This window comes from Neoarius graeffei, chromosome 14 (assembly GCF_027579695.1).
Source record: "Neoarius graeffei isolate fNeoGra1 chromosome 14, fNeoGra1.pri, whole genome shotgun sequence".
In the NCBI taxonomy this organism is placed as follows: domain Eukaryota; kingdom Metazoa; phylum Chordata; class Actinopteri; order Siluriformes; family Ariidae; genus Neoarius; species Neoarius graeffei.
The window spans coordinates 56,448,399-56,464,262 of NC_083582.1; the positions used below are offsets into that span (position 1 = coordinate 56,448,399).

The 15,864-nt window shown below is 40.8% G+C and overlaps 1 protein-coding gene across 3 annotated transcripts in view; it reads left to right on the plus strand.

The window, feature by feature from the left end:
- Window positions 1–7,121, plus strand: part of waca (WW domain containing adaptor with coiled-coil a) — a 61,136-nt gene extending 54,015 nt beyond the window's left edge. For 2 of the 3 annotated variants that reach the window (XM_060940083.1, XM_060940085.1), the window contains 5 exons: window positions 108–256; window positions 370–485; window positions 922–1,168; window positions 5,279–5,406; window positions 5,593–7,121. In XM_060940083.1, coding sequence (XP_060796066.1) covers window positions 108–256; window positions 370–485; window positions 922–1,168; window positions 5,279–5,406; window positions 5,593–5,662 — 710 coding nt within the window. In that variant the 3' untranslated portion in view covers window positions 5,663–7,121. The remainder of the gene's footprint in view (window positions 1–107; window positions 257–369; window positions 486–921; window positions 1,169–5,278; window positions 5,407–5,592) is intronic. The other variant, XM_060940084.1, reaches the window with a different exon arrangement.
- The last annotated feature ends 8,743 nt before the right edge of the window (window positions 7,122–15,864 follow it).

A 15,864-nucleotide genomic window follows, 5' to 3' on the forward strand; every position in this document is an offset into this window, starting at 1 on the left:
TCGTAAGTCGACGACTACCTGTGTATCAGAAACACGGCATAAAGATTTATTATTTAATTTTACTTCCCTTTGTCCTTTTTTTTCCCCCCCCCTTTTGCTTGGAGTAGCCCAGCAGTCCAGTCAGTCTCCGATGTCCCTGACGTCAGATGCTTCGTCCCCGCGGTCATATGTGTCTCCCAGGATCAGCACGCCCCAAACTAACACAGCGTCCCTGAAACCCCCCCTGAGCACCACGCCTGTCTCGTCTCAGACCAAGGTAAACACAGTATGGGCTGCCTTTGGCTGAAATTGCAGGTTGGTTTGTGCCATGGGGTACAGTTACACCGTCATCCTCATCACTGCCCCATGGCATTTCTCTTTCTCTATTAGGTGAATGCTCTGGGGATTAAAACCAGTTCACTTCCTCCACCCTCATCTCAGCAGCCCCTCCCTTCAGATAAACACCATGACAACAGCAACTCCCCACGGACACTGCAGCGGCAGAGGTGTGTGTGTCTGTGTGTCTCAAAGCAAGAAAAAACTCAAATGTATGCAAGTTATGTCCTATCTTATCTGGTCCCAGTTTTGACAAGAGTCTGAAGTCCAGGTTTGCTTGTTGGATTGGGTGTAACACTGTATGCCTGTTATTGTGTATGCTAGACATGAGCAGTGCTGCAGTGTTGCTTGTGCGTATGTATGAACAAGCGTCACAATTTTTTATAGTCTTTTCCATTGAGGAAAGAAATGTCTGCTTGTGTTGTGCTGCCATCTTTTGGTCAGTCTGGCAACTGCAGTTAAAAACTATTCACTGTTTTATATAGTGAAGAACTGACCCTGTTCAAAGCTCTGTTTAGTTTGAGTTTTTATCACACAGGTAGATGTACGTTTTAAACCTTTTGTTCTAAATTGTATCACTGCCTTTCCTGTGTGTTGTTCTGACAGTAGTCAGAGAAGCCCCTCTCCTGGTCCAAACCATGTTGGAAACAGTAACAGCAGCAGCAGTAATAATGGCAGTGGTGGTGGTCAGAGTACTGGCACGGGGACTGGAGCAGGGGCTGCGGGTTCAGTACCAGCTGGAACAGCCACGGCCAGACAAACCTGCTCCTTCACACCCTCTTTGGCAGCACACTTTAACGAGAACCTCATCAAACATGTGCAAGGCTGGCCTGCAGAGCACGTCGAGAAACAGGTACTTTGCCGTTTTCTTATCTGCTGTTTGTTGGCTGGACTTGTGCATATTGTGTTTACTGTGCAGTGAGTCTGTAAATGTCCTGTTGCATTACATGGCACTTGGCAGACGCTCTTATCCAAAGACGCAGAGTAGTTTGGGGGGAGTGGCTGGGGGTTAGGTGCCTTACTCAAGGGCACTTTTTGGTCCCAAAGCTGCTTCTTTAACCATTAGGCCATGGCTTCTTTCCTGTGTTGCAGAATCTGTCTTAATATTGTATATACGCTCACTGAACACTGTGAATCAGTTCATTAATGCAATTATTTAATCACCCAATTGTGTGGCAGCAGTGCAATGCATAAAATCATTCAGATTTGGTTAAAATTCACATCAACAGTCAGGACGGAGAAAAAAATGTGAACTCAGTGATTTTGATTGTGGCATGACTGTTGTTGCCAGACAGGCTGGTTCAAGTATTACTATAACGGCTGATTTCTCTCACACACCAGTCTCGAGAGTTTACTCTAAATGGGTCAGTTATGGCTGGACAATGTAATGATGTCATCGTGATACATTAATGTTGATGCTTAGAAAAGGGGATCATCAGGTGACTGGATGGTAACAGTTGGGTAAATACAATGGCTCTGTTTTGTTAGCGTTGTATTAACAAAACCTGAGCAAGTTAAATTTAATAATGCAAAGTTTGTGTTGTGTAAGGGCCACTGTGATGTTTTTGCCTTGTCACAACCGGACCATAACCCTGCCATGACCATATATTTTACTATAAATTAATGTGTCTAGAATATTTGAAGAGCTCTTTTCCAAAATGCGATAAACGCCAAATAAAAAAAAAAAAAGAGTTCGTCGCGCTATTCTGCTGTGTACTGAGCCTATTCACTGCTCCATTAATGTTTCATGCCAAATTGCTATATTTCCTTGTTTACATGTGCTGCAAATTGTAGCTTCTCTCCAAAACGCGATAGGCGCTACACCTGTTTTTTGGCTGAGTGCGACATTTCCTCTAGACCAATCAGAGTTCAGTCAGCGTTCTACACTATCCCATGTGGCGGCGCCCTGAAGCGAGGAGTTTTGTTTGCTTGTGTAGCTTCTTGATCACAAATAACTTTTGCAAATGGTGGTTGTGAATACTTTTGATGGTTCTGAAAAACCTGTGAGACCCTACACCAGGTGGTAGAAGACGTCGTTTAAACAAAGATAACCATGAACGAGAGCAAACTAAGAAAATTCGCTATTCTCGTGGTGGGCTGATTATTGTTATTTAGTTAGTGGTTTTGTCATGCTGTTTAAGGTGGCACTTTGAATGGATTGCATTAAAAAAAAACTGAACTAACTGGCCATTTGTTATTTAGTTAGTAGTTTTCTGTGGTGGACAGTCTTAAAATGTAAAATTAAACATGAATGAATGTTATTCAAGTGTTTATATAATTTATTTGATTTTATTATAAATTGTATGATGAAAGTTCCTGATATTATATATCTACAGTGTGTTCTCTTGTTTTTAAAAACAGAAAGACAGAAAAAATGAATGGATTTATAGCATTTTGAAAAAAATATATAATAAACTTTGGATTTATAATCAATAATATTGTTGTTGGATTTGTCCATTGTTGAAAATGTTCAGACTGAACCAACTATCTATTATAACAGGATAAATTAAATATTTGCAAAATTTATGGGTCTGGGTAAAAAGTCATTTTTCTGAAAACAATCAAAATGGATTTATAGCATTTTGGAAAAGAGCTCTACATTTGTTCTGTGGAACTCTGTAAACACAAATTTACACCTTTCTGCAAAGTGTAAGATTTTCCCACTGGTATGAAATAGCAGTTGTGGATGGGTTGAATCTAGGACAGGTTTTTATTTATTTATTTTTTCTTCTCCAAGTTGCACCTGATTTTTAAAATTTTTTTATTTTTTTTATTTTTTTAAATCACAATTGTGCTGGGCTCAATAAGACGAGGTAGACTCGACTCTCCTGCTCTGAGCTGTGAACTGTGGTGATGCATCATTTAAGTCCCCAATTTTGCCATTCTCTGATGCTTGAGGGCGATATTCAGACTTTACCATTTTCATTTTCTTATTTATTTATTGCAGTCCAGTTTAGAAATTTGTCAGAAAGCTGTTTGGTACAATTTCTGTAACCATTTAGTTCAAATGTGCATTAATACATTTTTATATAAAAATGAATGAATGTTTTAGTTCAGAGAGGAATTTAAAAACTAATTTATAAAATTAGTTTTATATAATATAAAACTCGGCGGCATGGTGGTGTAGTGGTTAGCACTGTCGCCTCACAGCAAGAAGGTCCAGGTTTGAGTCCCATGGCCGGCGAGGGCCTTTCTGTGTGGAGTTTGCATGTTCTCCCCGTGTCCGCGTGGGTTTCCTCCGGGTGCTCCGGTTTCCCCCAGAGTCCAAAGACATGCAGGTTAGGTTAACTGGTGACTCTAAATTGACCGTAGGTGTGAATGTGAGTGTGAATGGTTGTCTGTGTCTATGTGTCAGCCCTGTGATGACCTGGCGACTTGTCCAGGGTGTACCCCGCCTTTTGCCCTTAGTCAGCTGGGATAGACTCCAGCTTGCCCGTGACCCTGTAGAACAGGATAAAGCGGCTGGAGACGATGAGATGAGATAATATAAAACTGGTATTGATTTCCTGTAGGATTTCCCCCCAGCAGCAGCAGGGGTAAAGGGTTTTGTTGTACCTGGGTGGTGCGCATGCACGTTTATCACAACAGTCGGCATGGAGATCAATAAGTAATAAATATAAAAATTGTGTATAAGTGACCTATTTGTATTCACAAAAATAAACTTTCATGATCCTCGGATTCAATGCAATCCAATTCTGTAATTTTAAAAAAGTGTTTCGTTTTTGTGTTGGAGTCAGTCACCCTGTCAGGGTTTATTTTGTGATAACCAGCTCACTATACATTATCCCTTACATATTGTCCAGCTCAAGTGTAAGTGCATTATTTGACACATAACCAAGTAATTTTATTTTAGTTTTTATTAAGAAGTAATTTTGTCTTAGTTTGTTCTGCTTTCCTCCTCCACTGGGCCACTGCTGCAGAATGTATAAAGTGGAAACTGAGATATTCCAGTGTTGTGTGGGTACATTCATAGGGGTCACTGTCTGTAAGCAGTGATTTTAAATATAATGTTCACTATATGTACTGTTCTTTGTACAGCAAAATGTAGATTTTGTTCAAGACCACACCACAAAATGAATAGTACCCAAATAATGCTACTATATGGTGAATAGGAAACTAGTTCAGGCACAGCATTATTGCACTGGATGATGCAATCTTGGGCGGCACAGTGGTGTAGTGGTTAGCGCTGTCGCCTCACAGCAAGAAGGTCCGGGTTCAAGCCCCGTGGCTGGCGAGGGCCTTTCTGTGTGGAGTTTGCATGTTCTCCCCGTGTCCGCGTGGGTTTCCTCCGGGTGCTCCGGTTTCCCCCACAGTCCAAAGACATGCAGGTTAGGTTAACTGGTGACTCTAAATTGACCGTAGGTGTGAATGTGAGTGTGAATGGTTGTCTGTGTCTGTGTGTCAGCCCTGTGATGACCTGGCGACTTGTCCAGGGTGTACCCCGCCTTTCGCCCGTAGTCAGCTGGGATAGGCTCCAGCTTGCCTGCGACCCTGTAGAACAGGATAAAGCAGCTACAGATAATGAGATGAGAATGCAATCTCGTCTGATTGTAGTATTAGGCTGCCATCATCTGGTCAAGAGTGAAACTACAATTGCAACATCCAACGTAGTCCAAGCACTCTGTGACAGAAGCTCCTCTCATCATCCTGTCGTCTTTGGTAACATGAACAGTGGTGATGGTCTGAGTGCTGGTGTAAAGCAAGAACCCAGCTGGGACAAGCCTGTCAATGGGCGCCACTTACTGTGAATCAGAGCCACTTCAGTTCAATTCCAGTCAGTTGTAGTCATGGTTTCTAGGATTTTTTTTCCCTAACGATGTGCTTATTTGCCTTTTAAAGCATAGCATTACTTTAAATGCCAGCTGTGTTTTGGATAAGTCACAGATGCTTTACATGGTACGAGTGTTGCATGTGGAATTGGATAACTTTTTTTTTTTTTGTGCTTGATGAACCCCTCCTCCAGGCATCACGGTTACGTGAAGAGGCTCACACCATGGGCAGCATTTACATGTCTGAGAACTGTACAGAGCTGAAGAATCTGCGCTCACTAGTGCGTGTGTGTGAAATCCAGGCCACACTGCGTGAACAGAGGTAACCACTATTTCCAGATTAGTTAAGTATTTATTGAATCTTAGTGTTTTGGCCTTCATCAGAACGTAAAAGCTATCTTTAAAAAAAAAAGTTTTGATTGTCAATGCTGTACTACTCTATTATGAATATTTCTAGACTTGTGTTTAATGTTTTCTGCTGTTTCCCTTTGCTTTCTCTCTTTTGCAGGATACTCTTTTTGAGACAACAAATTAAAGAGCTTGAAAAGTTGAAGAATCAGAATTCCTTCATGATCTGAGAACTCTGGGTTTGTTTGGTGTGGGTTTTGAGTAGGACAGCAGAGGTATGAGGATGAGTTGGAATCCATTTTATGTGCACAGAACCCTGAAGAACCACCGTTCTGTTCTGCTCTGTGTCCAGTCTTACACAAAAGGCGCTGCTGTGGACTGAAGGACGAGGGAGGGGGATGATGGGTGGAGGCTATGGTCGAGATGAGGTGGAGATGTTTTGGGACCTGCTCTTGCCAGGGGCCGTGTATATGTAGATTTCTTGTAGATGTTATTTCCATGTTGTAAATATGTTTTGTAGATGAAGCCATGGGAAGCTATGCCTATCAGAAAAGCTTTTGTCATCCAAATGTTTAAAAAAATAAATAATAATAATAACCTAATCAGCACCAACTCCAGCTGAGGACATTCATCGTCTTCAGGTGTCCATATGTAAAAATCTGATTGCAGATTTTTAAACCTGCTTTTGGGGGAGGGGGGGGAATCTGAAATCTGCTCATCCTAAAAACATTTGGTGAGCCATTGCCTTGAGCATGTACTATATGTGCATGAGGGGAGGGGCAGCGGACGATTCAGTGGGGGCAACTAGTGACAATGACCACAACACACACTTGCACATCCGTGTCTTCTGACTACACACACCTCCACCTTTTAAACCCTGTCTGGTTTGTGTCTCTCTGCATATGAATAATTGTAATGTTGCTAAATGGTTAATGGATTTTTTTTTTTCTTTTCCATTCTTTTTTGCTTTCTCTGATCGCACTGTAAAGGATTTCACTCTCCAAGTCCATGCCTTTTAAAGGAATTGGATCATTTCTGTCCACAATGTTTGTGGTCTTTGCCCCAATGGCCCTGATGTGCCCTGTCAACACCAGTGCCTGCTTGTATGGAGGAGTAAATCAGAGAGAGCGAGCGAGAGAGAGATTCTTTTGCTCATTGAATGATGAAGAGAAAGTGCCATTCCTGCAGCTTGATCTAAAAAGCCCACTATCCTGTCTCCCAAACTGGCTTTCCCTGACACTAGTGAAATCTAGTTGACACAAAGGACACCGCCCCCGAGTTTTTCTTGTTTCCAGATGTTTTGGCAAGTTTATTGTTCTTATTTTTCTTGTGGTGTGTGTGGGTTTTTTTTTTTTTTTGTTTATTGCAACTTGCATTAAACCATGAGTCCATTCCTTTGTACAGTCGTTAATTAATAATGGAGTTTAAAAAGAGTTTTATTAAAAGTTGCAGTGATTACTAGTATATCATATGTTGTATTCATAAATTATTGTCGCACATTTTCCTTTGCACCCTGATTGGACAGAGTGGAGCTAGTGCTACCAGATAGTAGGAAATGAAGTGTTGAAGGACATGGCTGAGGACTGGACATTACCAACTTCGCCACATCAGTATCGAGGCAGGGTCACCTGGGGTCAGAAGGTCAAATGTGAAATGTATGTATTGTAATAAACCATGCTAAAAAGTAAATCTTGATTTGTCTTTTTTTTTTTTTTTGCTTAGTTGTTTACTAGGATATGTGATGAATAAACAGATTTGCAGTGGTTCCTTCTCAAAGGAAAAGTGGGCCCAAGCCACACCAGTAAATTGCCCCATACCATGTAATATAAAGCCACTTTTTTTCCCCTTTTCCTTTGCACATTTGTAGCTTAGGACTGTACATAAAGATGTGCAGAAATATAATTGCAGTTTTTCTGCATATAGTGATCACAATATTCTTTTCAGGGTATTAAGATTGGTGAATGTACGTCATGATTTAAAAGATAAATTGGACCTGAAATATTCAAAACCACCCTGATTTCTGACCTAATGCTCAGTAAGAATTCTGGGTGCTGTTTTAACACAGATGGTACACTTGTGTTCAAAATAATAGCAGTCCAACACGACTAACCAGATCAATCACTGTTTTTGGTGGAAATTGTATTACTACATGGCAAATAATTTACCAGTAGGTGTAGTAGAGTCATAGAAAACCAACAGACCCAACATTCATGATATGCATGCTCCTGAGTCTGTGTAATCGAATAATTAAGTGAAAGGGACGTGTTCAAAATAATAGTGTGGAGTTCAATTAGTGAGGCCATTCATTCTGTGAAAAAACGGATGTCAATCAGGTGGCCCTAATTTAAGGATGAAGCCAGCACATGTTGTACATCCATTTCTCTCTGAAAACATGAGAAACATGGGTCGTTCCAGACATTGTTCAGAAGAACAGCGTGCTTTGATTAAAACGTTGATTGGAGAGGTAAAACGTATACTGTAAAGAAGTGCAGAAAATGATGGGCTGCTCAGCTAAAATGATCTCCAGTGCTTTAAAATGGACAGCAAAGCCAGAGAGACATGGAAGAAAACAGAAGACTACCATTCAAATGGATCGAAGAATAGCCAGAATGGCAAAGACTCGGCCAATGATCAGCTCCAGGGTGATCAAAGATGGTCTGAAGTTACCTGTGAATACTGTGACAATTAGAAGATGCCTGTGTGAAGCTAATCTATCTGCAAGAAGCTCCCGCAAAGTTCCACTGTTAAAAAAAAGACGTGCTGAAGAGGATACAATTTGCCAAAGAACACATCGACTGGCCTAAAGAGAAATAGAAAAACATTTTGTGGACTGATGAAAGTAAAATTGTTCTTTTTGGGTCCAAGAGCCACAGACAGTTTTTCAGACGACCCCCAAACACTGAATTCAAGCCGCAGTACACTCTGAAGACAGTGAAGCATGGTGGTGCAAGCATGATATGGGAACGTTTCTCTTACTATGGTGTTGGGCCCATTTGTCGCATACCAGGGATCATGGATCAGTTTGCATATATCAAAATAATTGAGGTCATGTTGCCTTATGCTGAAGAGGAAATGCCCTTGAAATGGGTGTTTCAACAAGACAACGACCCCAAACGCACCAGTAAGCGAGCAGCATCAGGGTTCAAGACCAACAAAATGAAAGTTATGGAGTGGCCAGCCCAATCCTCGGACCTTAATCCGATAGAAAACTTGTGGGGTGACATCAAAAATGCTGTTTCTGAGGCAAAACCAAGAAATGCAGAGGAATTGTGGAATGTGTGTCAAATCATCCTGGGCTGGAATACCTGTTCACAGGTGCCAGAAGTTCTCAGAAACCGTGGTTATACAACTAAATATTAGTTTAGTGATTCACAGGAATACTAAATTTCTTAAGATTTTTTCAGTTTATACAGTCAATATTTGGAGTTTGTAATGAAAAATGCAGACACTGCTATTTTTTTGAACAGCCCAATGTTCATTTTTCTTCATTTTCTGTAAAGTAATTAAAATATTGATACATTTTTCTTCATGTTTTGATGTAGAATATAATGTGCATTGTTCCCAATGCATGGAAATAAAAACTATTATAAGGATTTTGAGCTTTACTCACGTTTTTAAACACACTGCTATTATTTTGAACACAACTGTAGATGCCTCTGCTTTGCCCCCAGCTAGTTGGAAAACAAATTATTGAATTCGAAAGATTTAAGATTATTCAAGGAGCTGCTGTTCCTAGTCCATAGTCTATGCTGTAAATTTGACACTTCATGTTGAATGTGGGGCGGCACGGTGGTGTAGTGGTTAGCGCTGTCGCCTCACAGCAAGAAGGTCCTGGGTTCGAGCCCCGGGGCCGGCGAGGGCCTTTCTGTGTGGAGTTTGCATGTTCTCCCCGTGTCCGCGTGGGTTTCCTCCGGGTGCTCCGGTTTCCCCCACAGTCCAAAGACATGCAGGTTAGGTTAACTGGTGACTCTAAATTGACCGTAGGTGTGAATGTGAGTGTGAATGGTTGTCTGTGTCTATGTGTCAGCCCTGTGATGACCTGGCGACTTGTCCAGGGTGTACCCCGCCTTTCGCCCGTAGTCAGCTGGGATAGGCTCCAGCTTGCCTGCGACCCTGTAGAAGGATAAAGCGGCTAGAGATAATGAGATGAGATGAGATGAGATGTTGAATGTGACCTGCTAATCTAAATTTACTTCAGAATCCTTGCAAGTGTGCAGGGTTTTGGGTTTTTTTTATGGCTTGCCTCATGTTTTTTTGAATAATGAAAAATCTGTGCATGGTGTTACTCCAGTTAGCTTGTAAATTCCCATTGGAAAGAATTTGCAGTGGTAATGTACCTTCTTTAGACATTTTAAGTTGGTGTCAATAGAACCACACACACACACACGTATCTGTTGCAAATGATAATCACAGCTGTGTCTGGACACCTCTTTGCTGATCCACTCCATCACGTCTTTGCCTTATTCTCACTGTTTGTATCTTTCTTTAAAGGTGTGAACTATCAGCATGAAACATGTAAACTGAGCTGCAGGTCCTTTCACACCACTCAATCCCTTCCCTTCCCCACTCCTCACTTCACACCTCCACTTGATTCCCTTTCTGTTTCTATTGCAGGCTAAGAAGTGCTCATAATAATTATCAGTCCATACCAAATGAGGCACACACAATCATGATCCATTCAGGAAAGTATTCCAGCAAGCCTTGATTTGGATATTGTACCTCAACAGCTTCCAAATTAAAAAGTGTTCTTGAACATGAGTTCAGTTACTTTTCACAATTATAGCTGGAAATTTCTAATGCTGTAGGAGAAAGAATAAAAGAAATTATAAGTTATGTGCAACATTTGAGTCATTCGGTTAGTCATGACCAAAGATGGGTTATAATCTTAATATACAACAGATTGCAACAAAAGATAAGATGCACCAGGTGAAAATGTGATCTGTAAAAATATTTATTTCTCTATTTTTTAACAATAGGGAAAAGATAACTTCCTTCATATGGGTTTCTCTGAAGCATATTACCACAAATAAAGAAAAACATACTGTATTCTATGCCCAAACCCTCCTTTAGAAAAAATCTAAGGGTATGCAGCTTTGGCACTCAGCTGTATTTCCGAACCTGCTGAGCTCACTTGGGTGTAGTTGTGATGTTAGACACAAGAGGGCAGCACTGACCTGTTATTAGACATAAAACATTGTGAGCATGAACACTTGAGTGCTCTGGGAAATCCTTTCCCTGCAGACTAAACATTACATGTGTCAGAAAGCTTTGTGAAAGGCAGGAAAATAGGTTTTCCTCTAACGATGCGAGCAAAAAAAAAAGTTGATTTGGGAGCATTTTTAATTACTCTAATTAGTGTTAGTAAATTAGAAAATGGCAATATATGGATCTCCCTTGCAGTAACATAACCTACATGCTGTAACTGACAGAACAGTAATAGGCCGACACATGTACTTAAACCTCCTGACAAGATGAGAACTTTTCTCACACTGGGAAATTATAATTCATAGCTCATTATATTATGTACTTAGTAGGCTGACTGTGTACAGTGGTGCTTGAAAGTTTGTGAACCCTTTAGAATTTTCTACATTTCTGCATAAATATAACCTAAAACATCAGATTTTCACACAAGTCCTAAAAGTAGATCAAGAGAACCCAGTTAAATAAATGAGACAAAAATATTATACTTGGTCATTTATTTATTGAGGAAAATTATCCAATATTACATATCTGTGAGTAGCAAAAGTATGTGAACCTTTGCTTTCAGTATCTGGTGTGACCCCCTTGTGCAGCAATAACTGCAACTAAACGTTTCCAGTAACTGTTGATCAGTCCTGCACACCGGCTTGGAGGAATTTTAGCCCATTCCTCCGTACAGAACAGCTTCAACTCTGGGATGTTGGTGGGTTTCCTTACATGAACTGCTTGCTTCAGGTCCTTCCACAACATTTCGATTGGATTAAGGTCAGGACTTTGACTTGGCCATTCCAAAACATTAACTTTATTCTTCTTTAACAATTCTTTGGTAGAACGACTTGTGTGCTTAGGGTCGTTATCTTGCTGCATGACCCATCTCTTGAGATTCAGTTCATGAACAGATGTCTTGACATTTTCCTTTAGAATTCACTGGTATAATTTAGAATTCATTGTTCCATCAGTGATGGCAAGCCGTCCTGGGCCAGATGCAGCAAAACAGGCCCAAACCATGATACTACCACCACCATGTTTCACAGATGGGATAAGGTTCTTATGCTGGAATGCATTGTTTTCCTTTCTCCACACATAACGCTTCTCATTTAAACCAAAAAGTTCTAGTTTGGTCTCATCCGTCCACAAAACATTTTTCCAATAGCCTTCTGGCTTGTTCATGTGATCTTTAGCAAACTGCAGACGAGCAGCAATGTTCTTTTTGGAGAGCAGTGGCTTTCTCCTTGTAACCCTGCCATGCACATCATTGTTGCTCAGTGCTCTCCTGATGGTGGACTCATGAACATTAACATTAGCCAATGTGAGAGTCTCCTTCAGTTGCTTAGAAGTTACCCTGGGGTCCTTTGTGACCTCACCGACTATTACACGCCTTGCTCTTGGAGTGAGCTCTGTTGGTCGACCACTCCTGGGGAGGGTAACAATGGTCTTGAATTTCCTCCATTTATACACAATCTGTCTGACTGTGGATTGGTGGAGTCCAAACTCTTTAGAGATGGTTTTTTAACCTTTTCCAGCCTGATGACCATCAACAATGCTTTTTCTGAGGTCCTCAGAAATTTCCTTTGTTCGTGTCATGATACACTTCCACAAACATGTGTTGTGAAGATCAGACTTTGATAGATCCCTGTTCTTTAAATAAAACAGGGTGCCCACTCACACCTGATTGTCATCCCATTGATTGAAAACACCTGACTCTAATTTCACCTTCAAATTAACTGCTAATCCTAGAGGGTCACATACTTTTGCCATTCACAGATATATAATATTGGATCATTTTCCTCAATAAATAAATGACCAAGTATAATATTTTTGTCTCATTTGTTTAACTGGTTTCTCTTTATCTACTTTTAGGACTTGTGTGAAAATCTGATGATGTTTTAGGTCATATTTATGCAGAAATATAGAAAACTCTAAAGAATTCACAAAATTCAAGCTCGACTGTAGATTATTCTTGGTCACATATTGTATACTGCAAAATCATTCAGCACCCCCTCCACTTAATGCAGTTTGAACTAAGAACTCGACTTCAATTGTATTCTGAAATTGGAATTCATATCTCATCTTACATAGACATGAGTATTTTACTGGGAAATACACCACTCGTATTTTTCATACGAACTACATCCGGGTCATTGAGAATTACAACCATGACCTATTGTTCAGTATGTTCACTCATGAGGAAATCAGTGAATAGTTTTGATAAAGTTGTGTACTTTGTGAATGTGTCTATGTAATAAAAAGAACATCACACAAGGGCACAAAGATATTAAGTTTATCTTATGTTGAAAAATATTTCACTCGTTCACTTTGCTCAGTTGTGTATATGTTCACTGCTTGAAGATAAACTTCATATCTTCACACCACTGTGGAATATCCTCATATATATAATATATATAAAATCCATCCATTCATTATCTGTAGCCGCTTATCCTGTTTTAGAGGGTCACGGGCAAGCTGGAGCCTATCCAAGCTGACTATGGGCGAGAGGCAGGGTACACCCTGGACAAGTCGCCAGGTTATTGCAGGGTTGATACAGAGACAAACAACCTACAGTCAATTTAGAGCCGCCAATTAACCTAACCTGCATGTCTTTGGACTGTGGGGGAAACCCACGCAGACACAGGGAGAACATGTCAACTCCACACAGAAAGGCCCTCGCTGGCCACTGGGCTCGAACCCAGGACCTTCTTGCTGCGAGGCGACAGTGCTAACCACTGCACTGCCCATATATATATAATCTCATTATCTCTATCCGCTTTATCCTGTTCTACAGGGTCGCAGGCAAGCTGGAGCCTATCCCAGCTGACTATGAGCGAAAGGCGGGGTACACTCTGGACAAGTCACCAGGTCATCACAGGGCTGACACTTATACCCTGTCCACACTAGGGATTTTGTACCGATACGAAACTACTTTCGTACCGCAACACCTGTCCACACTAGCAACTATACCGGTACTGTAGCGGTATAACTGTCTTGGTACGAAACCCACAAATGTATGGGTTTCGTACCGGTACAGTATCGGTACTGTAGTGCTTCGTGTAGTGTGGACAGATGAAGCGGCTCTGTATCGATACAAATATAATGCGCATGCGCAAAGTCACACACCTCAATTGATGTCTTCGCTGAATAAAATAGTGAAGAACGGAGATTCGTTTGTTTCTTTCTAAACTGTCTCGCGCGTTTTATACGATTCGACTGAATAAATGACCACCAGAAATACAGACTGTACATTGACAACATAAAGCACACACACGTTTCATCCGCCATATATTCTTGGAAGGAAGTTACTTGGTAACCACGGAAACATTTCGCACACGCGCATTTCATCTACCGTGAAAGAAAACCGCAAACATTTCTCACTAGTGTGGAGAGATACACTAAACTGTACCGCTATACTTTGTATCGATACAGTTATACCACTTTCGTACCGGTATAAGTGTGAACACAGCAATAGACACAGACAACCATTCACATTCACACCTACGGTCAATTTAGAGTCATCAGTTAACCTAACCTGCATGTCTTTGGACTGTGGGGGAAACCGGAGCACCCGGAGGAAACCCACGCGGACACGGGGAGAACATGCAAACTCTGCACAGAAAGGCCCTCGCTGGCCACGGGGCTCGAACCCGGACCTTCTTGCTGTGAGGTGACAGTGCTAATCACTACACCACCGTGCTGCCCATATATCTCATCTCATCTCATCTCATCTCATCTCATTATCTCTAGCCACTTTATCCTGTTCTACAGGGTTGCAGGCAAGCTGGAGCCTATCCCAGCTGACTACGGGTGAAAGGCGGGGTACACCCTGGACAAGTCGCCAGGTCATCACAGGGCTGACACATAGACACAGACAACCATTCACACTCACATTCACACCTACGGTCAATTTAGAGTCACCAGTTAACCTAACCTGCATGTCTTTGGACTGTGGGGAAACCGGAGCACCCGGAGGAAACCCATGCGGACACGGGGAGAACATGCAAACTCCGCACAGAAAGGCCCTCACCGGCCACGGGGCTTGAACCCGGACCTTCTTGCTGTGAGGCAACAGTGCTAACCACTACACCACCGTGCCGCCCATATATATATATATATATATATATATATATATATATATATATATGTGAGTGATTCCACGCTTATGGGTACTGAAATGGGGACATGAACTTATTCACCTAAAACCATTTCTTTTTTTACCATCAGGTCACAAAACATGTAATCTTTAATGAATGATATGTTAAAAGATAACTTTAATTTTCTGAGATGTAATAAAAACATATTTATATGCCAAAGTCAAGCCTATGAGTTCCAAAATGATGTCTGTTACATTACTTCTGTTACGATTGTCCATCTCGCGTCTGTTACAAATTAATTACAATCTAGCTATATACCATGTTAATCTTATTGAAAGAATGTGTATGTTTATTCTACTACGCATGTTTATTAATTATATTTGCTAAAACATCACCTTCCTATGTTTCAAAAAGTAATTCTACATTGTTAAAATTGAGAATCTATATGTCCACAACACTTCTGTTACGTTCTGACTTTGGCATATAAATATGTTTTTATTACATCTCAGAAAATTAAAGTTATCTTTTAACATCTCATTCATTAAAGATTACATGTTTTGTGACCTGATGGTAAAAAAAAGAAATGGTTTTAGGTGAATTTTTAAAAATAAGTTCATGTCCCCATTTCAGTACCCATAAGTGTGGAATCACTCATATATATATATAAAATTAATTCAATTTGCAATATTATGACTTCATATGCATATTTTCTTATGTGGCTCTTTATTTAATGTTAATTTTGTTTATATTAGTCTTGGAGCAAATGTCATGACAAATTCCTTATAAGTGTGACTTGGCCAATAAAAGTGATTTGGATTCTAGATGATGATAGTAGAAACACAGTGTGGAAAGAAAGAAGCTGCTACAAATGCACTAGTTTTCTGCCTTTGGTCTGCCTTTGGCCTTGCTGTCAGCCGCAGAACATGTGAAAGGTGTGGGCATGTAGCCTAAAGCTACTGAACACACTGGCGCCTTGCTGAAATTCCCAACAATTACCCCAACTGCTGTCAGTGCACTTTCACTCACACACACACACACACACACAGTGTGTGTGTGTGTGTGTGTCTCCCTCCAAGCATACTAGTCCTTCCCCTTCTGACACTGGATCGATGGCCCTCTATCTGCAGGCAAAGGGCAATCAGTCCTAA